This window comes from Phymastichus coffea, unplaced genomic scaffold (assembly GCF_024137745.1).
Source record: "Phymastichus coffea isolate CEN01 unplaced genomic scaffold, Cenicafe_Pcof_1.1 PCOF00081, whole genome shotgun sequence".
NCBI lineage: Eukaryota > Metazoa > Arthropoda > Insecta > Hymenoptera > Eulophidae > Phymastichus > Phymastichus coffea.
Window position 1 is genome coordinate 294,543 of NW_026706892.1, and position 19,654 is coordinate 314,196.

General features: G+C 41.1%; 1 protein-coding gene across 3 annotated transcripts in view; it reads right to left on the reverse strand.

Moving 5' to 3' along the window:
• Positions 1–19,654, reverse strand: part of LOC131668616 (hemicentin-2) — a 153,653-nt gene that overhangs the window by 17,898 nt on the left and 116,101 nt on the right. For all 3 annotated transcript variants that reach the window (XM_058942944.1, XM_058942943.1, XM_058942942.1), the window contains 3 exons: positions 19,378–19,500; positions 16,287–16,433; positions 13,049–13,321 (listed from right to left, as the gene is read on the reverse strand). In XM_058942944.1, the coding sequence (XP_058798927.1) occupies positions 13,049–13,321; positions 16,287–16,433; positions 19,378–19,500 (543 nt within the window). The remainder of the gene's footprint in view (positions 1–13,048; positions 13,322–16,286; positions 16,434–19,377; positions 19,501–19,654) is intronic.

The window sequence follows — 19,654 nt, forward strand, 5'->3', positions numbered from 1 at the left end:
GCGGAGAAAAAGTTTGATCGAATTTTGAGAAGATGTTGTTGTGGATGAAAATAGAACCGTACGGAGAGATTTTGTCATTACATTATGAATACTCGCAAGAAAAATACGGAAAGCGCATAAAATAAATTTAATATGAGCCTTACGGGACTGCGAATTTAATTCATAAAAATTAAGTGCTATTTCTTTGGAAAATCAGTGGTAAAACCTGCTTTACGAGTCTATCAACTTATATCTCTGTCAGAAGAAGAAAAATCAAAGGCGCGCTGAAATTAAAGGAGCGACCAGTCTATCAGACATTTTTATGATACTTTTATACCTCTAAGTTTATGTACACATACAGAAGCCGTGTGTTCGCATCCATTCGTGTAAGAAACTTTACGGTTCTAGCCGTATAAAAATACTCAAGGACTTTAAGAGCCATATATTCGTTTGTTCAATTCCGCCATTTCCAAGAGTGAGAGGAGAGGTAATCGTGAAACTTATTGGCTTTCGCATAAACACAAGCCTGCGAGTGGAAAGGGAAGAGCTCGAACTTTTCGACAATTTCAATAAACCGACGCGTCCTGCCCGGCAGAGTCCATCTCTGAAAATAACAAAAGCCGAAGGGATTTGTTAGAAGTATGGGTTGTCAATTCGAGTCAACACACAAAACTCGCAGTTGACCGGGAGCTTCTATAGAGAACGAGAGAAAGAGAGACCAGATTATGCCGAACTTTTGTCAAGTTTTGCTCGAGCTTACCAACATCAATATTCATGCAACGCGCCACCAGAAAGGGAAGATTAAGATTGTCTTTGTACTGTTCAATTATTGAATGTGCTGGCCACACGTACAAGAATTTACGATTTCTGAATTAAAACAAGGCGAAGCTTCTGTCCGCTGGTCAATTATTCGGAGTTGCTTCGTTGTCGTTTTAACTGATGATAAGTGTTCTCATAATAAACTCTTAGTCATTACACAGCGAGACAAGAACTTTCGTTTTACGAACAAAAAATAAAATTAAAAATTGAATTGACTCGAACTATAGAAATATCAAGTAGTTAAAGTGTTTTTTGTTCTCCGCCGCCCGTCCTCTCTTCTGCCCAACCCTTCCCTGCCGATAAAATCGTTTTAATCGGAAAGTTTGCTGAAAGCAGTGAGAGTTTGTAATGCCGAAAGCTCTATCGCAAGCACTCTCGATAGTAATTAAGAAAAGTATTCGCTCGTGAAAGCTGTGCACTTGACCTAAATTTCCAGGGCTCTTTTCATGAATCCTAAAAAAAATAGTATTTCAAAGATTGCAAGCTAGCAAACTGACGCTTTCCGAGTCGAATTAAGCCATTGGCCTGTCGCGGTAATTCGGCAGAGCTATAGGTAGTCTCACGTTTTAGACAAGAGAGCGAGATTCCAACGGACAGCATAAGGCAGTATCCGTCTCTCTCGCCCGCTCGGCCAAAACACAGTAGCTAGTAGCTCGGAGAGGCGAGACGACTCTAATGGCTCGGATAACTGGCAGACTTGAATTATCCAGTAACCGGAGCTACGGACTAATGATCGCCCAACCACTCCAATGGTCAACTTCATCGATCTACGCGTGAAGTAACGCCTCCCCCTCACGCTCGCTCTACGGACAAACTCATCTATTCGTTTTCCTGATTCGACGATTATCTCGATGCCATCCAGACACTCGGATTTTGCGTGGTTTGATTGCTATCTGCTGTGTCATCGAAAACTCCGTGTCGTAATTTTAGCACGGATTCTGCGAGCGGAGCCGATTGGATGACGATACCATTGTTTGGCCATTTGAAAGGATCGATGAAATGTCGGTCGTCATTGACACGGTCTCGTCAATAATTTTGCAACGTAACAACAAAACAAATATCTTCCGAGTGAGAATAGATCGCTGCGCGAGTTAACGCAATCGAAGTCAATAGGAATAAGACAAAACGGACGAAAGGTTGAGAGAACTAGCCTTCATTAAGAAGTTATCGCACGGCCGTAGCGCGGGAATCGAATCCCATCGCGCATCAGTCGTTCGAAGAGTGAGTCAAGTTTAAGCGCGCATAAGCCTTCTGGTATATAGCAGCATGCCGCAGAAGAACAATTCAAACTCGAAGCTGCTAGTTCTGCTGCCTGCACGTCCACGTGATCTTCCGCTCGCGCGCGCGCACGTGTTTCAAGCTTGTCGAAGTTCGCGCACGTGCGCGCCGATAATTAACGACTCGCCAAAGCGAAAAGCTGATTACCTTGGGATATGGTCATCTCCGAACAACTTTTCATTTATTCAAGGATCGTTTGTTCCCTCTCTTCTTTTTGCTTTCTTTTTTACACGCTTGGCCTAACAATGACAAGAGGACGCGCGTGACTCTTGCTTTTCTTTCTTTACTTTTTTCCTTTTTTTTATGGGGGAAAAAAGTAATCGCGACGACAAAAGTATTTCAATGCAGCGACAAGGATTCGATATACATTTTTTTTTTAATATACACGAAGAAAAATTTCGTTTTTGCGTGCGTCATGCTGATATGATAATCTAGTAGCGTCGAATGATAAATCGTGCAGAATGATACAGGATGACTCTGTCCAAAGAAAAATAAATTGTTATGCGACACGCCTCTTGTTTTCATGTAAGAAGAATATCATTTTCCGTCTATTACCCATCATCTACAAAAAGAGATTGCTTGCTTGATACGGAACAGATGCACTCGCCGATCTGACATTTTTGCTATCAACCGTGAAAAGGATTTCTCTCTCGAAAGGAGCCTATTCTATACTTTCTGCGATCGAAAATTTTCTAACATGAAGCGTGATGGTATTTCCTCGCAAAAAGATCTTGACCCAAGACACGCAAAAAGCGAAAATAAATGTTACACGAGTGATATTTTATTAAGTCCTCGTAATTACAACATAACTTTAATCTGATCTTTAATCGTCATATCGTACATTCATTAAAACTTACTCCTCGTCGTGGGCAATTTAAAATCTTGAAAAAAAACTTTCGCGCAAAAAACCGTACTAGGGTAGCTCGTCATAATAAGTTGCGTATCGCTCGAGGCGTTACGCTCTTACTCTCTCTCGTTCTCACCCCAAAGCCGCTCGTGTTAACTTCTTGGCCGTATAAGTCCGTTGTATTTTTTCTCACAGCCACCAACACATATAAAGACAAGAAGCCATGTAGGAAATCGATATCGCGTACCAACTGTCCAGCTGAGAGGCAGAGAACAATATGAACTTTCCGTACGATTTACTCCCAACTTTTTTACGAGTCCGCCTTCGTCATACGTAGCTGCTATTTTCGTTGATACAGCGTTCAGAAAGGCGCGATAGCCCCGATGAAATATGCGAATCATCGAACTTTATAGACGTGGAAAAACAAGCTTCGCCCACTTAGGGGGAGGGGAACATCGTAGGGTAACGAACTCGCAATGAAATTGCTTCATATAGATCCCGTTGGAAAACCTTCAACGTTCATCTTCACAAGTCCATCTCGTCTGCGTGATGACCCAAAGAGAAAAAGAGAATTCCAAGGGTCAAACACGTACAAACATGTACGCACATAAGCGCAGACTACGTGTACACATAATAGTTGCAATAAAAGTTGGAGCGTGTACACTCTTGAGAGCATCGCGCCGAATAAACACATCTCGTCGTCTCATCGTGACGCGATATCAACTATTTTTCAAGCTGAGAGAAAACGGCCACGAGGGAAAGATTTGCTATATATACCGCTTAAAAGCTCATATAATTCTCGTGGGACAATCATGCGCGAATCTTCTTCATTCCCCACGTGAGTCATTCTTCGAAGAAATAAAGTATTCCCATCTGTAAAAAAAAGAGGAGGCATGCGCGCCTATAATTTTTCAATGCAGGAGACTACTCGCGTGTCGTCCACACGTGTGCGCCGATCACGTTGCGCGCGAATCGATGGCTTGCGGTTGCGTAATCGAGTGTTCAGTGCGTCGAGCTTCGGATAAATCGATACAATTTGTTTGGCCGCGCCGGCAAATGCAGATTCTTGGTAAAGGCACGTAATCGGGTTTCTCCTTCGAGTAAAAAAAGTAAGCTGTTTGCGGCTGTGAGTCATCGGGCAAATATTGCCATGGGATCTGTGATCTCTCTCTTATATAGGATGCAAATGTTTGCCCAAAGTCGAACATACTGTGCGCTCGCACACACACACACACACACACACACACACACACACACACACACACACACACACACACACACACACACAGGCACGCAGATGCACTCACGTGCTCAAGAGCGACCCACGTGCTCACTCGCGCGCGTACGTTTATTCCTGGCAAACTTCTCTGGACGACCGCGTTGCGTAAGACGTAGATATTTGCCTTATAAAGCTACCAGGATATATCCCGCGTTGCACAACGTATACCTTACAGTAACTGTGCTTAGTTTTCTTTGCTTGGAGTTTGACAGGCGCCAGGAGATTCTCTCTGAAGTTGTACTGTCGAACCGCCGCAGCTACTTGGCGATAAAAAAAAAGATAGAAAGAAAGAAAGAAAGAAAGAAAAGTTTGGAGGAGTAAAAAAAACCTGCCGACTTTACGTCAGAAAGTTGAATTGGCCAACAATCTCAACGGCTTACAACGTCATTATTTGCTCAAAATTACAGAAAAAGAATTGTTCGCGCAATATCTCTGGCTGTGAGTAAAAGTTGTCGCGCTTGATTTCAGTGAACACCGAGCTCAATAAGTTTTAATTGGAATCGACTACTTTACGAGTGAGTTTTCTCTCTCTCTCTCTCTCTCACCCCCTCCCTTTCTCACTCTCGCTCGTTCGCTCACTCGCTTAAGTATCCTTTTCAATCGGAGAGACTTTATCAATCCGATCGCGTGCGATTAAAATTTTTTGCTCGAACTGTAATCGATTCACTTCGCTAAGACAGAAAAAGAGAATGATCGTCGTAATATTCTTGTGCAAAAGAATTCCCACTTAATCTTGAAAAAAAAAAACAATAATCGAAGCAAGACTCAGGAAAAGAAACTCACTTTCATTTTGGCGACAGAGCAAGGTGATTGAATAAAAGTAATTCCACGATGTACGATTCTCTCCCTAGTTCTCTCTTTCTCTCTCTCTCTCGTTCTCTCTCTCTCTCGTTCTCTCTCTCTCTCGTTCTCTCTCTCTCTCGTTCTCTCTCTCTCTCTCTCTCTCGTTCTCTCTCTCTCTCTCGTTCTCTCTCGTTCTCTCTCTCTCTCTCTCTCTCTCTCGTTCTCTTTCGTTCTCTCTCTCTCTCTCTCTCTCTCGTTCTCTTTCGTTCTCTCTCTCTCTCTGTCTCTCTTTCTTTCTCTCTCTCTTTCTCTCTCTTGAAGAAAATGCACTCGGCGCGCGCGCAATAGCGATTTCATACGGACGGCCAAGCCTGCGAGTGAAAGACGCTTAATGGAGTTTTACGTCGTTCTCTCTTTCTCTCCCTCTCTCTCTCTCTCTCTCTCTCTCTCTTTCTCTCTGTAAAGCCGCTTCGTCGAAAAGAAACGATAAAGCATCGGACACGATCAATCGAATGCCATTTGCTATCCCGTTACATCAGCTAGCAAGAAAGCACTATACTATCCACGATAATAAGCCTCTACTTCTTTCTTTTTCCAAAGAAATTGAAGTGCAATGCTGACGAGGTGGAGCTTTACGAGGCGCGTATTTTCCTTTTATACTACTGCTTGCTCTATGCTACACCGTAATGGACAGTTTTATCGTTGGGTACCCCGTGTGTGCAAAGTATAAATGATGACGCGCCCACGCGAGCCTTTGTACTACTGTCGCCGACACTAAAACTTGTTTGTACTACTTGAACGTTTCGAATCTCTTTTGCAAAGTAAAACATACAGTTCGCCACGAAAAACCTAGCTCGATTCATCTCGGACAAGTCAAACCGCCACGAAGATATAAGAAACAAAAAGCGGCCAGAGAACCCTCAAGCGTATTCGACATTAGTTAGAAGAGAGCTGGGACTAGACATACTCGTTTAACACGTGGTAGAGTTCGCGCTCAGCAGCAAAAGAAGCTAGTCCTCCCTTGCGAACTTGAAGCGAGGAATTTCACACGGCGTGTCAAACAGCATCTCTTCCGTGTATAAAATTTGCATAGAGCCGTAAATACTTGGCTGGTTTGCCTTCCTGCCTGCGTCCCATTATATTTGTCCTCGCCTTATCCAGACCGGTTATGAAGTCACTTTGCCTCTCGAGAGGAATAAAGAGGAGGGAGGGGCGTATATTCGCGTGTTTATGTGCTCTTCCCCCCTCCCTCTCTCTCTGTACGCGCCTATATTTGCAAGAGGAAGTCAAACCAGCGAAGCCTGTGTATTCCGGGAAACAATAATGCTCGAGTATTACGCTACGTCCGCTTGCTATTCACGACCCTTAGATTTTTCTTTCGTCGGTAACAGCATTAATATCAATAAGATCTCAGTGCACCACCGTACAGATTATGTTTTCAGAATACTATTGTATAACCTTCGGATTGGAAGATTCACAATAATTTGAAAGGGAAATTCAAAACTTTTAACGACGTTGAGTGAGGTAAATGCTTTAGGATCGGTTTTTCAAAGTTAAAAATTACGACGCTTATTGTAAAATATAGAGCGTGCGTCAATATCAAAAATTATTTTGTTCTGATCATATGGTTATATAACATTTTAATCAAGCCCGAGCTGCGCGTACTTTCACCGTATTTGATTTTTTACTTTATAGTTTATCAGAATTTTTTAAGCAAAAAAAGTTTATTTTAAATACTTTGGACTTTTAAAAGAATTTAATTTAGCCAGATTTTTCAGGAAAAAAGTCTATTAACTATAACGCATAAGCTGCATACTTTACACTTTGATATGGGAATGAATTATGAAAATGGAAAAATGCTGCTACAATATTATCGAATGATTTAACATTGCTTGTCAGAAGGAGTTTATCTGACTGATAGTAAACCATTTTCTGATTCAAAAATTAGTCATGAAACATTAACGATGTCTCACTAAAGCTTTCAAGCTCATCAATTTATCACATGTCATTTGATTTAAATGGTACTTTTAAAGAACCATGACAAAAACAAAAGACAGAAAAGCGGCACTGATACACAGATAAAAGTATCAATGTGTCATGAAACGCTAGTATAGCGATAAAAATATCACGGTTTAAAAGCACTCGTTAAAATTAAAAACAACGATGAAATACGAAGTACATGGCAGCAGCATGATCTCATGTATAGAAGCGAAAATACCTATCGTAGCTATTATTATTTTTCTTAATATTTAAATCATTGCCGCGCAACTCCCGCGAGAGGAAGAAGGAAAAATCGATACAGCGTTACGATCAAATAATAACGCGGGCGTGCGGGATGCATTGAATTTCGCGAAAGAGAATCGCGAGAGGCAGCCCGCTTATCTATTCATGCGACGCGCTGTCACGCTGCAATTCTGATACAAACCCAGTGCAACACGTTGTCCAATCTTGTTATTTTTTTTTTCGCTCTTTCCAGTGCTAAAAGCTCGCGTTTATTTTATGCTGGACTTTTGTTTTTGCCTTATCGAGACAATGCACCGTTTTTTGTGGGCACTCGCCTCCCCTGAAAATTTTGTCGTGTTTCACGCTCGCGCAAAAGAGACGTGGGTAATTAATAGAAAATATTGTGCTTTTATCGGACTCGCTATAATTGCAAAAGGTGCATTATTATCTACGTTATAACGAATGTGATTTTTTGTATTTCATGCGTTTTTCATTCGGCCGGAATTTATTCTCGGCTTACACGAATGATATCGTATGAATATTTGTCTCTTTCGTTCAATACGAATTTCTCATGGAGTGAAAAAAATCATATCGGCAATTATTATACTCCGTCGCAATTTCTGATCATTAATAACAACATTACAGTCAAAGCACTCACGTTATAAGAGTAATTCAAAACGCGTCACCGATAAATTATCGAAAAGCGAACAGTCCGAAAATAAGTAAATAAAACTCGGATCCACCATGAGAATGCGCGCCCATCTTTCAAAATCGGAAGAACCTTCAATCACAATGGGGTCGCTCTTCTCTCAGCGTCTAAAAAAAAACAGGAAAAAAAAAATTAGGTCCGTGACGCCGAGGAATCGTTAACGAGGAGGCGATGGTAGCGTTCGAGAACGATAACTCAAGTTACGGCACCTCCGTCGATCATCCTCTCTCTTTCTCTCTCTCTCTCTCTCTCCCTCTATCTTGCTCGGGTCGCATGCAGATTAATCGATCGCGCTTGTTTTTCCTGCAATCGCACATCGAAGATTCCTTGTCTGTGTATGTGGGTTGGAGAGTGCCTATCGGCTATGCGCGACGCGACGCCGCGATCATAAATCAATTGATCCTCTCCCCATCCCTAATACGTTAATAATTCATGCTTAGCCTAACGCTCGCCAGACGCAGACAGTCAGGGAGTGAGAAGGCCAATGCGCAACGCTAAAAAATTGATGACGAGTGGGTGATTATTTCTCGTTATGTGAGTCTCCCGCCTGGGCACGAATATGCGAGTTTAATTCGACAAAGACTTGTTTACGCGAATTTATACGTGCGCGTGCGCTCGACGAATGCCCTATTTTTAATGGTCGCTTTTATTCTCGGGGGAATGCCCGAGTCGAATTTCACATTTTTTTTTCAGCAAGCGTTTATTTACAATTCGGAGTAACGATGTAATATGTTTACGTTTGACATTAAATATTTTTAATTACCAAATATAACAGACACTACAGTTGAGTGAATTACTGAAAAAAAATACGCGGAATAGTATTTTGTTGTGCAGATTTTACATCTGAATAATTAATGAACTTGCTTTTATAGGCTTTCAATTCCCACGCACAGTCTATGCATTAACAATTTCTTAAGAAGAGATCATCATAAAAGTACAGAAAAATTGTCGCCTCGACTAACAGCCATCGAGCGCATCAAATATCGTCCGCCTGTATCGCGTGTACGATTTTTAACGTGACCGTAAAATGAAAGAATATACTGTAGCGCGTGAAAGGCATAAAGATAGCGTGCGGTGGTGGCGACCCAATCAAAATTCCACATCTATTTCAATAAAGCCGTTTTCGCACAGACTTGGCGTTACAGGATCATAAAAACGTAGAAAAGGCTATATAGAACACTACGCGAGTGCCATTAAGGTCGTGTTCTATCTTTTTCTCTCTCTCCGAAGCGTAAATATCGAGAGGTTGGCCACATTATTTTTCACGCGAGCGTTAAAGCTTCGTGCGCGGGCACAGCAATTAACTACGCGCACGAGTGGACGACGGATGTATACACTGCATCGATAGCGCAAAAAAAGAGTGAATAGGGAAATGGCTTGACACGCACGATGGGATTTGACCAATGATGCTTTCTCTCTCTCTGTGTTTTCCCATAAGGAACTACTACTGTCGGATTTGTAAATTCGAATAACGAGTTCATGCGCATAGGGAATGTGCGAAAGATCTGGTTAGTATATTTTTTAACGTAATTGTACTTGGCCTCTCTCTTTCTCTTACTCTATCTTTCTCTCTCTCTTTCTCTCAATGTTAAATTTTGAATTTATGCAATGGTATTCGGAATTTCGCAGCGCGTTTTTGAATAAACTTTTGAAATTCAACGAGACATTTACGTATGACAAATGAGAGGAACTTTTTCAAAACTTTATTTTAAATATTACTCTTTCTTAATAATACGCTTTTCCGTGTTTACTTTAATCTAAAAATAAAAATATTTAACAGTATTCATAGAAATCAACACTTAAACAACTTGGATTTTCAAATACGAAGTTAAGGATTCAAAAGGCTTACTTTATAACTCTGAAAGTACACTTGAAAAACTCAGTCAGTCAGACAAAAAAAAACATATGCCAGAAGTAAAAATGATTTTCGTGAAAACCAAATTGGAAGTTAAACTGTGAAAGGCAAGCAAGAGTTTTCGCAAAAGTAACGACGAGGCAAAAAAAGGAGAGAAGCGGAAAATCGCCGTCAAACGTCCGCGAAATCTGCAAAGAGTGCAGCTGTCTCATTTGAATTTTTCACGAGGGTTCCGTCGCCATTGCTATAAGTTTGCACGAAGCGACGATGAAACAGCTGGATTAGCCTTTGACCTTTGCAAACATGTAGATAGAGAGAGATGGGCTTCGTGTTTCGGCGCTTGCAGTTGAATTAAATACGGAAACATAGATGTCAAACACTCACCGTGTATATATATTTATATACATGGCTAGTAGACGGAGTTGAGTTTTGCGCGTTTGCCCCACAAGCAGAAACTAATGAATTAGTTTGTTTGAGTGGCTTTGTTCTTGTGAGGCGGTAGGTACCTCTATCATTTACATTATGTGACCACATTTTCTCTCTCTCTCTCTCTCTCTCTATGCCACTTTCATTTCTAGAATTTATTGTGCTGAGTGTATATTCGTTATGATGTCTAATTGAATAAGCGTGTCAAAACTTCTCAAGTTAATTAGAATTTTATACAATGACTTGAAAATGTCTGTCAAAACTTTTGAATTCGGTTATTCACATAAAGTAAAAATATTGACATCAGTACATAAAAATCTTCTGTGAACTAAAAGATAGACACAAACTCTATAATATATGAGCCCGTTCTTTGAAAATTCATGGAAAAATGTTATACATGACTAATAACAGTAATGAAAATATATTCCACCAACGGAATGATTTTAAAACATTACATGAATTATATGTTTTTATTCAAAGCGCAGTTTCAATTAAATTAGATTGAGCTTTATTATAATATGAAAATAAACGAAGAAACGGTCGTTTTCATAAAAATTTCAGAATATGTATTGAATTGGTTTTAATAGAGAATTTATAGTGACTGATCATTGAAATATCTGGAAGTTATTATTCAACATTTGTTTGAATAAAAATGTATTTGTTACAGCGTGTCGCAATAAACGCAAAAGTAATAAAAGTTTATCCTTTAATAATACCGAATAAATTACTGAAAATTCAAACTATAAAAATCAATTCATAAAAGAGAAAAAAAGAAACGAAGAAAAAAGATGAAAAATCGACGTTGTTAGCACAATCAGTAATGAATTCGCAATTTTTTCGGCGAGCCTCATGCAGGGTAAAAAAATGAGTGCAATCAAGCGATCGGAGTAAACATCGAAGTCTCGTTCACAAAAGCTGCTACGCTCACTCTCTCGTCCGCCGAAAATGGGATTACGCGGATAGAGGGAGGGGGCAATCGATGGAAATTTCGTTCAGGGGAATATTCCGTATCTGCTCTGGGCCAATTCGAAGCGTCAAAAAACTTGGCTCTCTCTCTTTCTCTCTCCCACTCTCGTCGGATTTCTCAAAGCTTCAGGCCAGATGACCGCTCGGCGGATTATTGGAAATCGGAAAAGTCGAGCGTACAGTGAACGCGTGGGATTCGCATTAAAATTAAATCGCGAAGAAGCCCTTTGACTGGCCGCGCGTGTAGTGCAATCAAAAATCGCCCTCGTCTGTTATTTCAGCCGACTCATTTTTTCTCTCTCTCTCTCTTGCCTCTGTCGCGGTCACGTTACCTGAAAATTTAACTTTGTAAGAATAAAAAATATCACGTTTTCTCGCTTCTGCTTTGAATTTTCAACATTAATATGCATATTTGAACTTGCACACGACGTTTCTTCTTTTTTTTTAATTAGTCGTTTTACTTCGAATTCGAATCAACAATATCTGTTGATATTGTTCAAATAAGTATGAAGCATCTCTGAAGCGTACTCCAGTAAAGTCCCTGTCCAGAATATAATTATGCAAAAAAGAAAACGCACCGAAGCACATATATCATCCAAAATAAACAAGCACGAGTATATTTCCACTTTTGGCATTCACAGTTTTATTTTCATGTGTATCGTAGTCGAAAAATAAGATGTCGATCTGACCGCCGCCTCTTCTCCCTTCTTCGTTCCGCCAAATACGTACTTACAGTCGAGCAGACTCCATCGAAAGGAGAAACCAGAGCGAGCCAATCTCATCTCTGGAGTCTCTCAATTTGAACTCTTATACGCAAACAGAAAAGACCCAAGATTCGCCTTTCGGGGGTCGGCTTTTCAATTATCGTCGATGTGCACCCGCCTAGAATCAAGATAGAAAACCACGAACGAGAGGAAGACACAACCCAAGGAATACGTGTGCAACCGAGATTTCGCTTCTTCGCAATGCTCTTAATGTGTGCGTGTTCATAGCACACCGCAGTCGGGGGTCTTTTCCTTCGTTGTTGCTCAATCTTTTTCGTTCAGCGTCAGAAAGCGTGAAAAATATAACGAGTTACTGCAGCATCAGCTACACGAGTTATATAGCGAAAGACAGCGGAAAAGTTTGGCAGGCTGATGTGATTTTTGGCTCTCGCTTTCTCTCTCTCTCTCTCTCTCTCTCTCTCTCTCTTACTCTCTCCTTTCCTCGCCGCACGACTTCATGCCCTAGTATAGTTGTAGTACAAGCTGACTCGGCGTCTGTATTATTGCAAAAGCCACAATTTGCCCAACCGCTACCACCGCGATAATGGCTCTGCCAAGATACCCCAACTAAATATCATGTTTTCCTTTGTCGTTTGACCGCAGCTACGTATTTTTCAGTTGCAAGAAACAAAACTCGATATCGCTGCGATATATACGCGTATGATCAACGCTTACTACTGCATCCAACCGTGTACGATACGTTGGGCGCTCGATAAATGTTATTTCCTTCTTTTTTTTCGGGACGAGTGCGCGGTTTCTACAACTGCCGTGCCCCTACACTTGCGCGCTGGTACTTTGACCGCGCGCGATGCGCAAATATTCTTTATTAAACGAGCGTTTTTCCCCAAATACGATTGGTAAAAAAACACGTACTTTTTCTCTTTTCACCAAATAAAAGCACGCTGGTGTTTATTTAAATATACGCAATTAAAAAACATATATATTTTTTTCCGAGTACTGCTATGGCAAATATCTGTTTGACTTTTATTTCGCATGTATAAAAATAAACATGATTTAGAAAAAAAATATGACTGACCGAAACGCAATGAAGTTCCATTCACAGAATACGTATTATTTAAAGTCTGGTAAATAAAAAAAAAATAATTTTGACGGTACTTACCGCTAACAGTCACGTGATAAGGCAACTGAGCTCTCCAAGTGTCCTGCATCTTGCGATCGGGTGCGACACAGCGATACTCGCCAGCTTCTTGATAAACCACCCTACTAAGCGATAGCGGCCCAGGGCCACCAACAGGATCCATATTAGGTCCATGACCCCAACAACCACCATCGCATTCAAGCGTCACAGCACCGCCGATCTGCACTTCCACTTTACGCGAGTCCGTTGCCTCGCCGTTTAATGCTTCTGCTTCAGTTTCTATTTCAGGATTGGCTGTACATTATAAAATAAAAATTACTTAATCATTGATTTTAATAATGGCTTTTTAATAGAAGTTTCAGTTGTTGATAGAGAAAAAAACGCTTCAAGATAGTTATGCATTTATCGATCTTATAAAATAACAGTTTTATTTGAATCTTCCAGGGAATATAAAATAACCGGTATTTTCCTATAATAAATTTAATCTCGAATTGATGGAGGTGATATCGCAAAATCCATCAATATAACCCATCAATATATGTGTGAAACTAAGGTTAATGGAAGTGAATCGTCCGTCCTAAATTTTATTATAAAAATTGAAGTAAATAACGCGAGCAAGCGAATTTAATGTCTATCGAGCGGCATAAATCTCGGAACGAATAAAAGGATAGTAAAAAAGAATGTAGGTGAGCAGATCTCGAAAGCTCGCAGGTATACGCAGATGAGTATCGTAAAAGAAGCTTTAAAAACTGGTGATCAGCACAAATCCTATAGTGCAGAAGAAAAATAGTGAACGACTAATTTCCCGCAAACGAGAATCCGCCCGTTTCCTCCCCCCTCCTCCGACTGCAAACGAGGAAAAAGCACCGGATTTAAAAAAATATTTAACAATCCTTGTCTGTTTGATTTAACAAAGCTTTTAAATTCCAATTCAATAGCTAGTTTATAATGCGATGTCGCAACATCGCGGATAAAATGACAAGAGTGCGTGGTAAAATCCTGCTCCCCCTCTTTATGTTATCTCTTATCTCGATAGGACGCGGAATCATGTCCGATTGTTTGCTCATCGGATGACTGTGTGTTCACAGATATCCTTGTGCATACATATGCCGATCTTATCTCATTTTGAGTGTAATATCCATTCCCCCTTGAATAATGCTGTTAATCCGTAAAGAACATTTTTACTGAATATATTAAAATCTAAAGATGGTGTTTGCAGTATGGATTTACAAGATTCCCAAGGTCTTACAATTTAATTTAAGACATCTCGGAGATTTTCGTAATTATATTTTCTATTTGACGCGATAATCAAAGCTATGAATGCTACATTTATTTCGGTAGTAACTTGGTTAAATAGCACTCGGACATACTAGACAGGTCAATAAATTAGTGAGCAATTTTCTGCATCAATAAGTAGCGTAGAAATCAAGGGACATGCTAATTAATTAACATAATGTGTCGATATTTTTGCAACCATAAGGTGTTTTTGATAATTGAATGTTCGACACTCAACAAATAACGGATACATTGGTTTCAATACAGTTAAGGAAAGCATATTCGGAACTAAGTATGAATGTATCGTATAGCTGTTCGTTCAAGGTATGCACACACGGCCTTGGCACGTAAAACGCACGCGCGCACACGCTAGATATCACATTCGCATAACGCTAGAGTAGCTTTTTCCTGTAGGAAGAGTAACAGCTTCGTAAACTAATCGCTATTAGTTTAACGAGTTTGCTCCGGCTATGGCTATGGCATGGCATGAAAGTTGGCATTCGCGTGCTGGCAAGTCCGATCGCGCCGCGCACAGCGAATCGCTCGCTTTGGAATTAGATTTCGCACGCGGCGGCGGCGGCGGCTGCTGCTGCTGCTGCTGCAACGGAGAGAGAGAGAGAGAGGGAGAACGAGTCATACGCTGACGTCAATACCCTCGAAGCCAGTAGGAGAGGAAACCGCAGTCATTTGTCAAGGCCGGAAGCCTAGCCCAAGCGGAAATTATCCGGGAAAATTTGCAAATTTCCGATAGTTTCTCTCTCTCTCTCTCTCTCTCTCTCTCTCTCTCTCTCTCTCTCTCTCTCCCTTACTAGCTTCTCTGACTAACCTAGCTTACAAGATCATCTCTCTCGCAAGTGAGCGTTTATTAAGCATTCAATCACCACGAATTAACGTACGGTGCCAGTAAGCCTTGTTCATTATTACACACGTTCACGGCAGTAATAATGCGACGATGACGTCGTGTCGAGCAGCTATTGGTTTCAGTTTGTATACGACGACCCAGATTCAGAGCAGCCGCCTCGTCAATCTGTCGCGAAGCGTCTGAATTATTAATTCCAAGAGAGAGAGAGAGAGAGAGAGAGAGAGAGAGAAGTGAAGGAGGTGGAGGATACGCGTGTGCTTCCGGAAACTAATCTGCGCGCAATTTAGACCGCGCGCGCCTATATTAAGCATCGATTACTTGCGCGTTACGATCTTCTCCCTCGCGCTGCAGCTGCGGGAAGGATAACTTATCGGCGTTGCGTCCGGCCGCAATGCGCCCTGGGGACTCTCTCTCGCATTATCGAGTTATTCGCGAATTTTCATCCTCCTGCTACTACGACCAACTACTTTGCCACTGAGCGAATACTTGGCTTGGAATTACCGATAATGCATGGCAAATCGATGATGCTCACACATATTACACGCCTGGGACGATTAAGCTTTAAGTAACTTGGCTGCGATGGCTGACCGCTTCTTGACTCGCACTACTTTCTTTAAGAATTCTAATTTATTTTCTATAAAGTTTGCATGCCTATAAACTCAATCGCATATATAACTTGATGAGAAGGTATTCTTTTTTGACAAGCTACAAGACCGTTTCTTTTTCAAACGAAGTCCAAGTCGTTGGTCTAAGAGGGCGACTAATTAAAAATTCCAGCAGAGCATCAAATTGACTTTCCACTTCAAGCTGAATGACGATTCCCAGCGAACAGTGAACAAAAAGAAAGAATCTTCAAAGAGAATCGTTGGAAAAAGTAGCGGAGAAAATTGAAAAGGGCTTCCGTTCTCTCGAGTCCACATTGGACGAGTCGCCGTTTTCTAATGAACCAGCATCGCCAAGTTTAACTAATAAATAAAGTGCTTTTGAAAAAGTCTTTGTCGCGAAGCGGCTACCGATAGGAGCTCTGAAGCTGCATGCGTGTGTGCTCTCCTTTTTTCTACTTTTCTCTCCATTGAAAGGGCATCGAATTGTTATTACATGAAAGCGTCAGAAGTGACTCACAGCGCACGTTGAGAAAGTAGCCGATGCTCTCAAAGATGCCGAGCATGTGACGTGTGTAGCACTTGTACCAGCCACTCTCGTCTCTTGTGATCTTCGTGAAGTTCAGCCAGCCGTCGTCACTTTGCTCCACTGGCGGCGGCCCGTTGTCTGAAACAAAATCAGATATATATATATATATATATATATATATATATATGTGTGTGTGTGTGTGTGTGTGTGTGTGTGTGTGTGTGTGTGTGTGTGTGTGTGTGTGTGTGTGTGTGTGTGTGTGTGTGTGTGTGTGTGTGTGTGTGTACACGCGCGAGTGTGTAGAGAAAGAGAGAGAGAGAGATTTCGTTGCTGGTCTGAGCCCTCGGTCGCGTTTACTTTGCCTTCTTCCTCTTCCGCTTTCTCTCTTCGTGAGAGTAGAAGCTCTCTCTGACAGACAAACAAAAGCGACTTCGTTTCTGCGCTGCTACTTTGCTTTATTCAGTATTTAACTGCTCTGCTGTGGAATGAAGCGTCGCTTCGGGTTTGTAAATAAACCGCCCAATAGTCGCGGAAGTTATTCCAAAATGTATTTTCATCGGCCACGAGAGCGAATTCAATGTATCCTTTGATCAACAATAAACATTCCGTAGTCATATCGCTTATTTATTTTTCTAAAAAGTAAGTCAAAGACCATAAGTGTAAGACTTGTAGCGGTCGAAGTCGAGTTAAGTGGCAGCGAAAACATTAATAATCGAATTTGCGAATAAGTGAAAAGTCGATTGAACCAACTTATTGAGAATTCATCGGTTGAAAGGTAGGTAAGCAGTGCGGTGCTTACTTCAATACCTTATCATCAATGCAACTCCCAATCAATAATGCAGAGCTTCGCGCGAGAAGAGGGAGAGTGAAAGGAAAAAATTAAATCCAATAATGCAGCAATCGGATAAATTGTCTATCATCGGAATGGAGACGGACAGGATGAAGAAAGGGCGAAGGAAAGGAAAGCCAAGAGAAATTAAATAATAATAGAATTTCATTTTGCTTCAAGCTCAAGCTCTACCTTTCTCTCCTTTCTATATCCCCGCGCCTCATTGGAAATTGACTTTTTGCTAGATCAGGCGTAATCGCGAATAACGCGACTTTTGTCACCGCACACACAGCGGCGTGCCGATATATAGTATATGTCAAATATTGATTTCTGGTCCGGAAGTATCGCATCCTCGGCGGCGAGTAAATTGAAAAATTCGCAACGTGCCCGTAAGGCGTATCGCAGGATTTTAATTGAGATAGAGAGGGAAAGAGAGATTTGATGGCGCGTAAATCTTTCAATTTGTCAAATTGGAAAATTGTTCGTATTGAAACAGGACGGAAGGTCAAGCGTTACAATGGAAACACGGGAAAAAAGTAGTGCTGGCATTCTTATAAAAGGCTTTTTAGCACTTTGTTTAATGCAATAACCGAGGAAGCTTAAAGGGCAAGCGAGTGATTCCATTGACGCTATCCTTTCAGGTATCTGGCTTGCGTTCGACGCTCCCGGGAACGCGCTGGACCCAGGTAATCTCCTTATCGCACGTAATTACTCGTCTTGTATAATGGAAGCGCAAACCACGAGACAGGCCTGAGTGCAGCTGCGGTGGTTTGCTTACTTTGTATCGTTCTATTCTCCGTACTTCCTTCGCCCTCCTCACTTCTCATTACGCAGAATATTGCCGAGGATTACTGCTCGGGAAAATCGATAGTAAATGTTTTCCAGGTATGATGAAAATTGCATTGCTCGTGGTTGCATAACCACACACAGAAAATGATTGATTGAATTTCAACAATTTCTCCCCCCGCCTTTCTCTCTCTTTCTCTCTCTCTCTTTCCATCTCATTTCTTCTTACTCTACAACTCTTAGAACAACTTACGACCATTGTTCACTCCAAGAAAGAATTCAATTTTTAATCAATCACAGATATCATACGCCGAACCCTAACAAATCACGCGCTTCCTCTATATATATAACTATAAAATAAATATTATTGTGTACGAGGATACTAAAGACGCTTTTACGATGAGTGATAATAACAGAGAAGGCAAGGTTCACGAGTTTTGAAGTCACTCGATTAATTTTTTTCAAAAGACGGAGGGCCATTCGCATAACGACAATCCTCTTTTGTCGCTGTATATGTACGCGCCATACATACAGAAAGGGAGAATCTCCTAGCGTGCGGGATATACACGGATATAGGTTAATGTCTCGTCGTCGGCGTCATCGAGCACTTCCGTTTATAACGCGCTCATGATTACATTTTCATTGTGATCGATCACTACATCCCGTACTTCACTTCTTTGTATTTGGTTTCATATGCTCGCATATTTGAAGAAAGCTGGAGTGCAATTCCGTATTCTTTCGCCATAACGTTTGCAGTCGGTAGCGCAGCTCTCGTCCTCGTGTTTACGCTGTAATTAAATTATCAGCTCGTAAACTCGAGAGAAAGCGTGGCGCGTGCGCCGCGCTACACTACGAAACCAACCTACGATCAAATACATGTACACGCATAGGCTACCTGTACGATAGACTTTGCCTATAACCACGTATTTGCATTCCCCTTAACGCATGTATGCCAACGCTGATTACCAAAGCTAATTTCCTTTTTAATACTCACATTGCTTTCACTTTTTTTCCCATACTTCTTCTTTCAGCTAAAAGTAATTATGCAAGATGAACGTTTACAATTTTCCTGCCGGTCAGTTAATAGACATTCTCCACGCGCGTTCGCGCGTACTTTAAATTCCAAATCCTTTGTTTTAATGCGCATTTGATGTTTCACGGGCGAAGGAATTCATCATCGGAAATTCCTTGGGGCGAATAATGAGCGAACCGATAGGGCTATTTATAACATTAATGTAAACATTCCGCTCTCGGCATTTTCCGTGATACCGTAGCTTTCTATGCTGCACAATCGAGCTTCGAAATTCATAATACGCTTAACGTTGCGTTTCATTCCAGCCAACGAGCAGCTCAAAGTATTTGATTTATTTGTAGCTAAATGAATCTGGAGGTGAAACTTTATCAACGAAAATTCTGAGAGAACAAAAAGAAATATAGAATGGCAAGGTGAATTATAATTTGAATTACCTCGCTGCCATATGGGAGCACTTGATGGATTGCTGTCCACTTCGCACTTGAGACTGACTGACATCCCCTCGACGATTGGAATTCCAAAGCCGGGCAGTCGCGTGATCGCGAACGACGGCGTGTCTGTAAAAAGAAAAGAAAAATGTGTATTGAACACTCGACCTGAATATTGCCATGCTGTGTTAAAATATTTGCGAAAAATCTTTTTACGCTTATTAATTATATTATTTATTTTAGAATCGAATAAATAGTTCTTTATAAGTGCTATGGTGCAGAA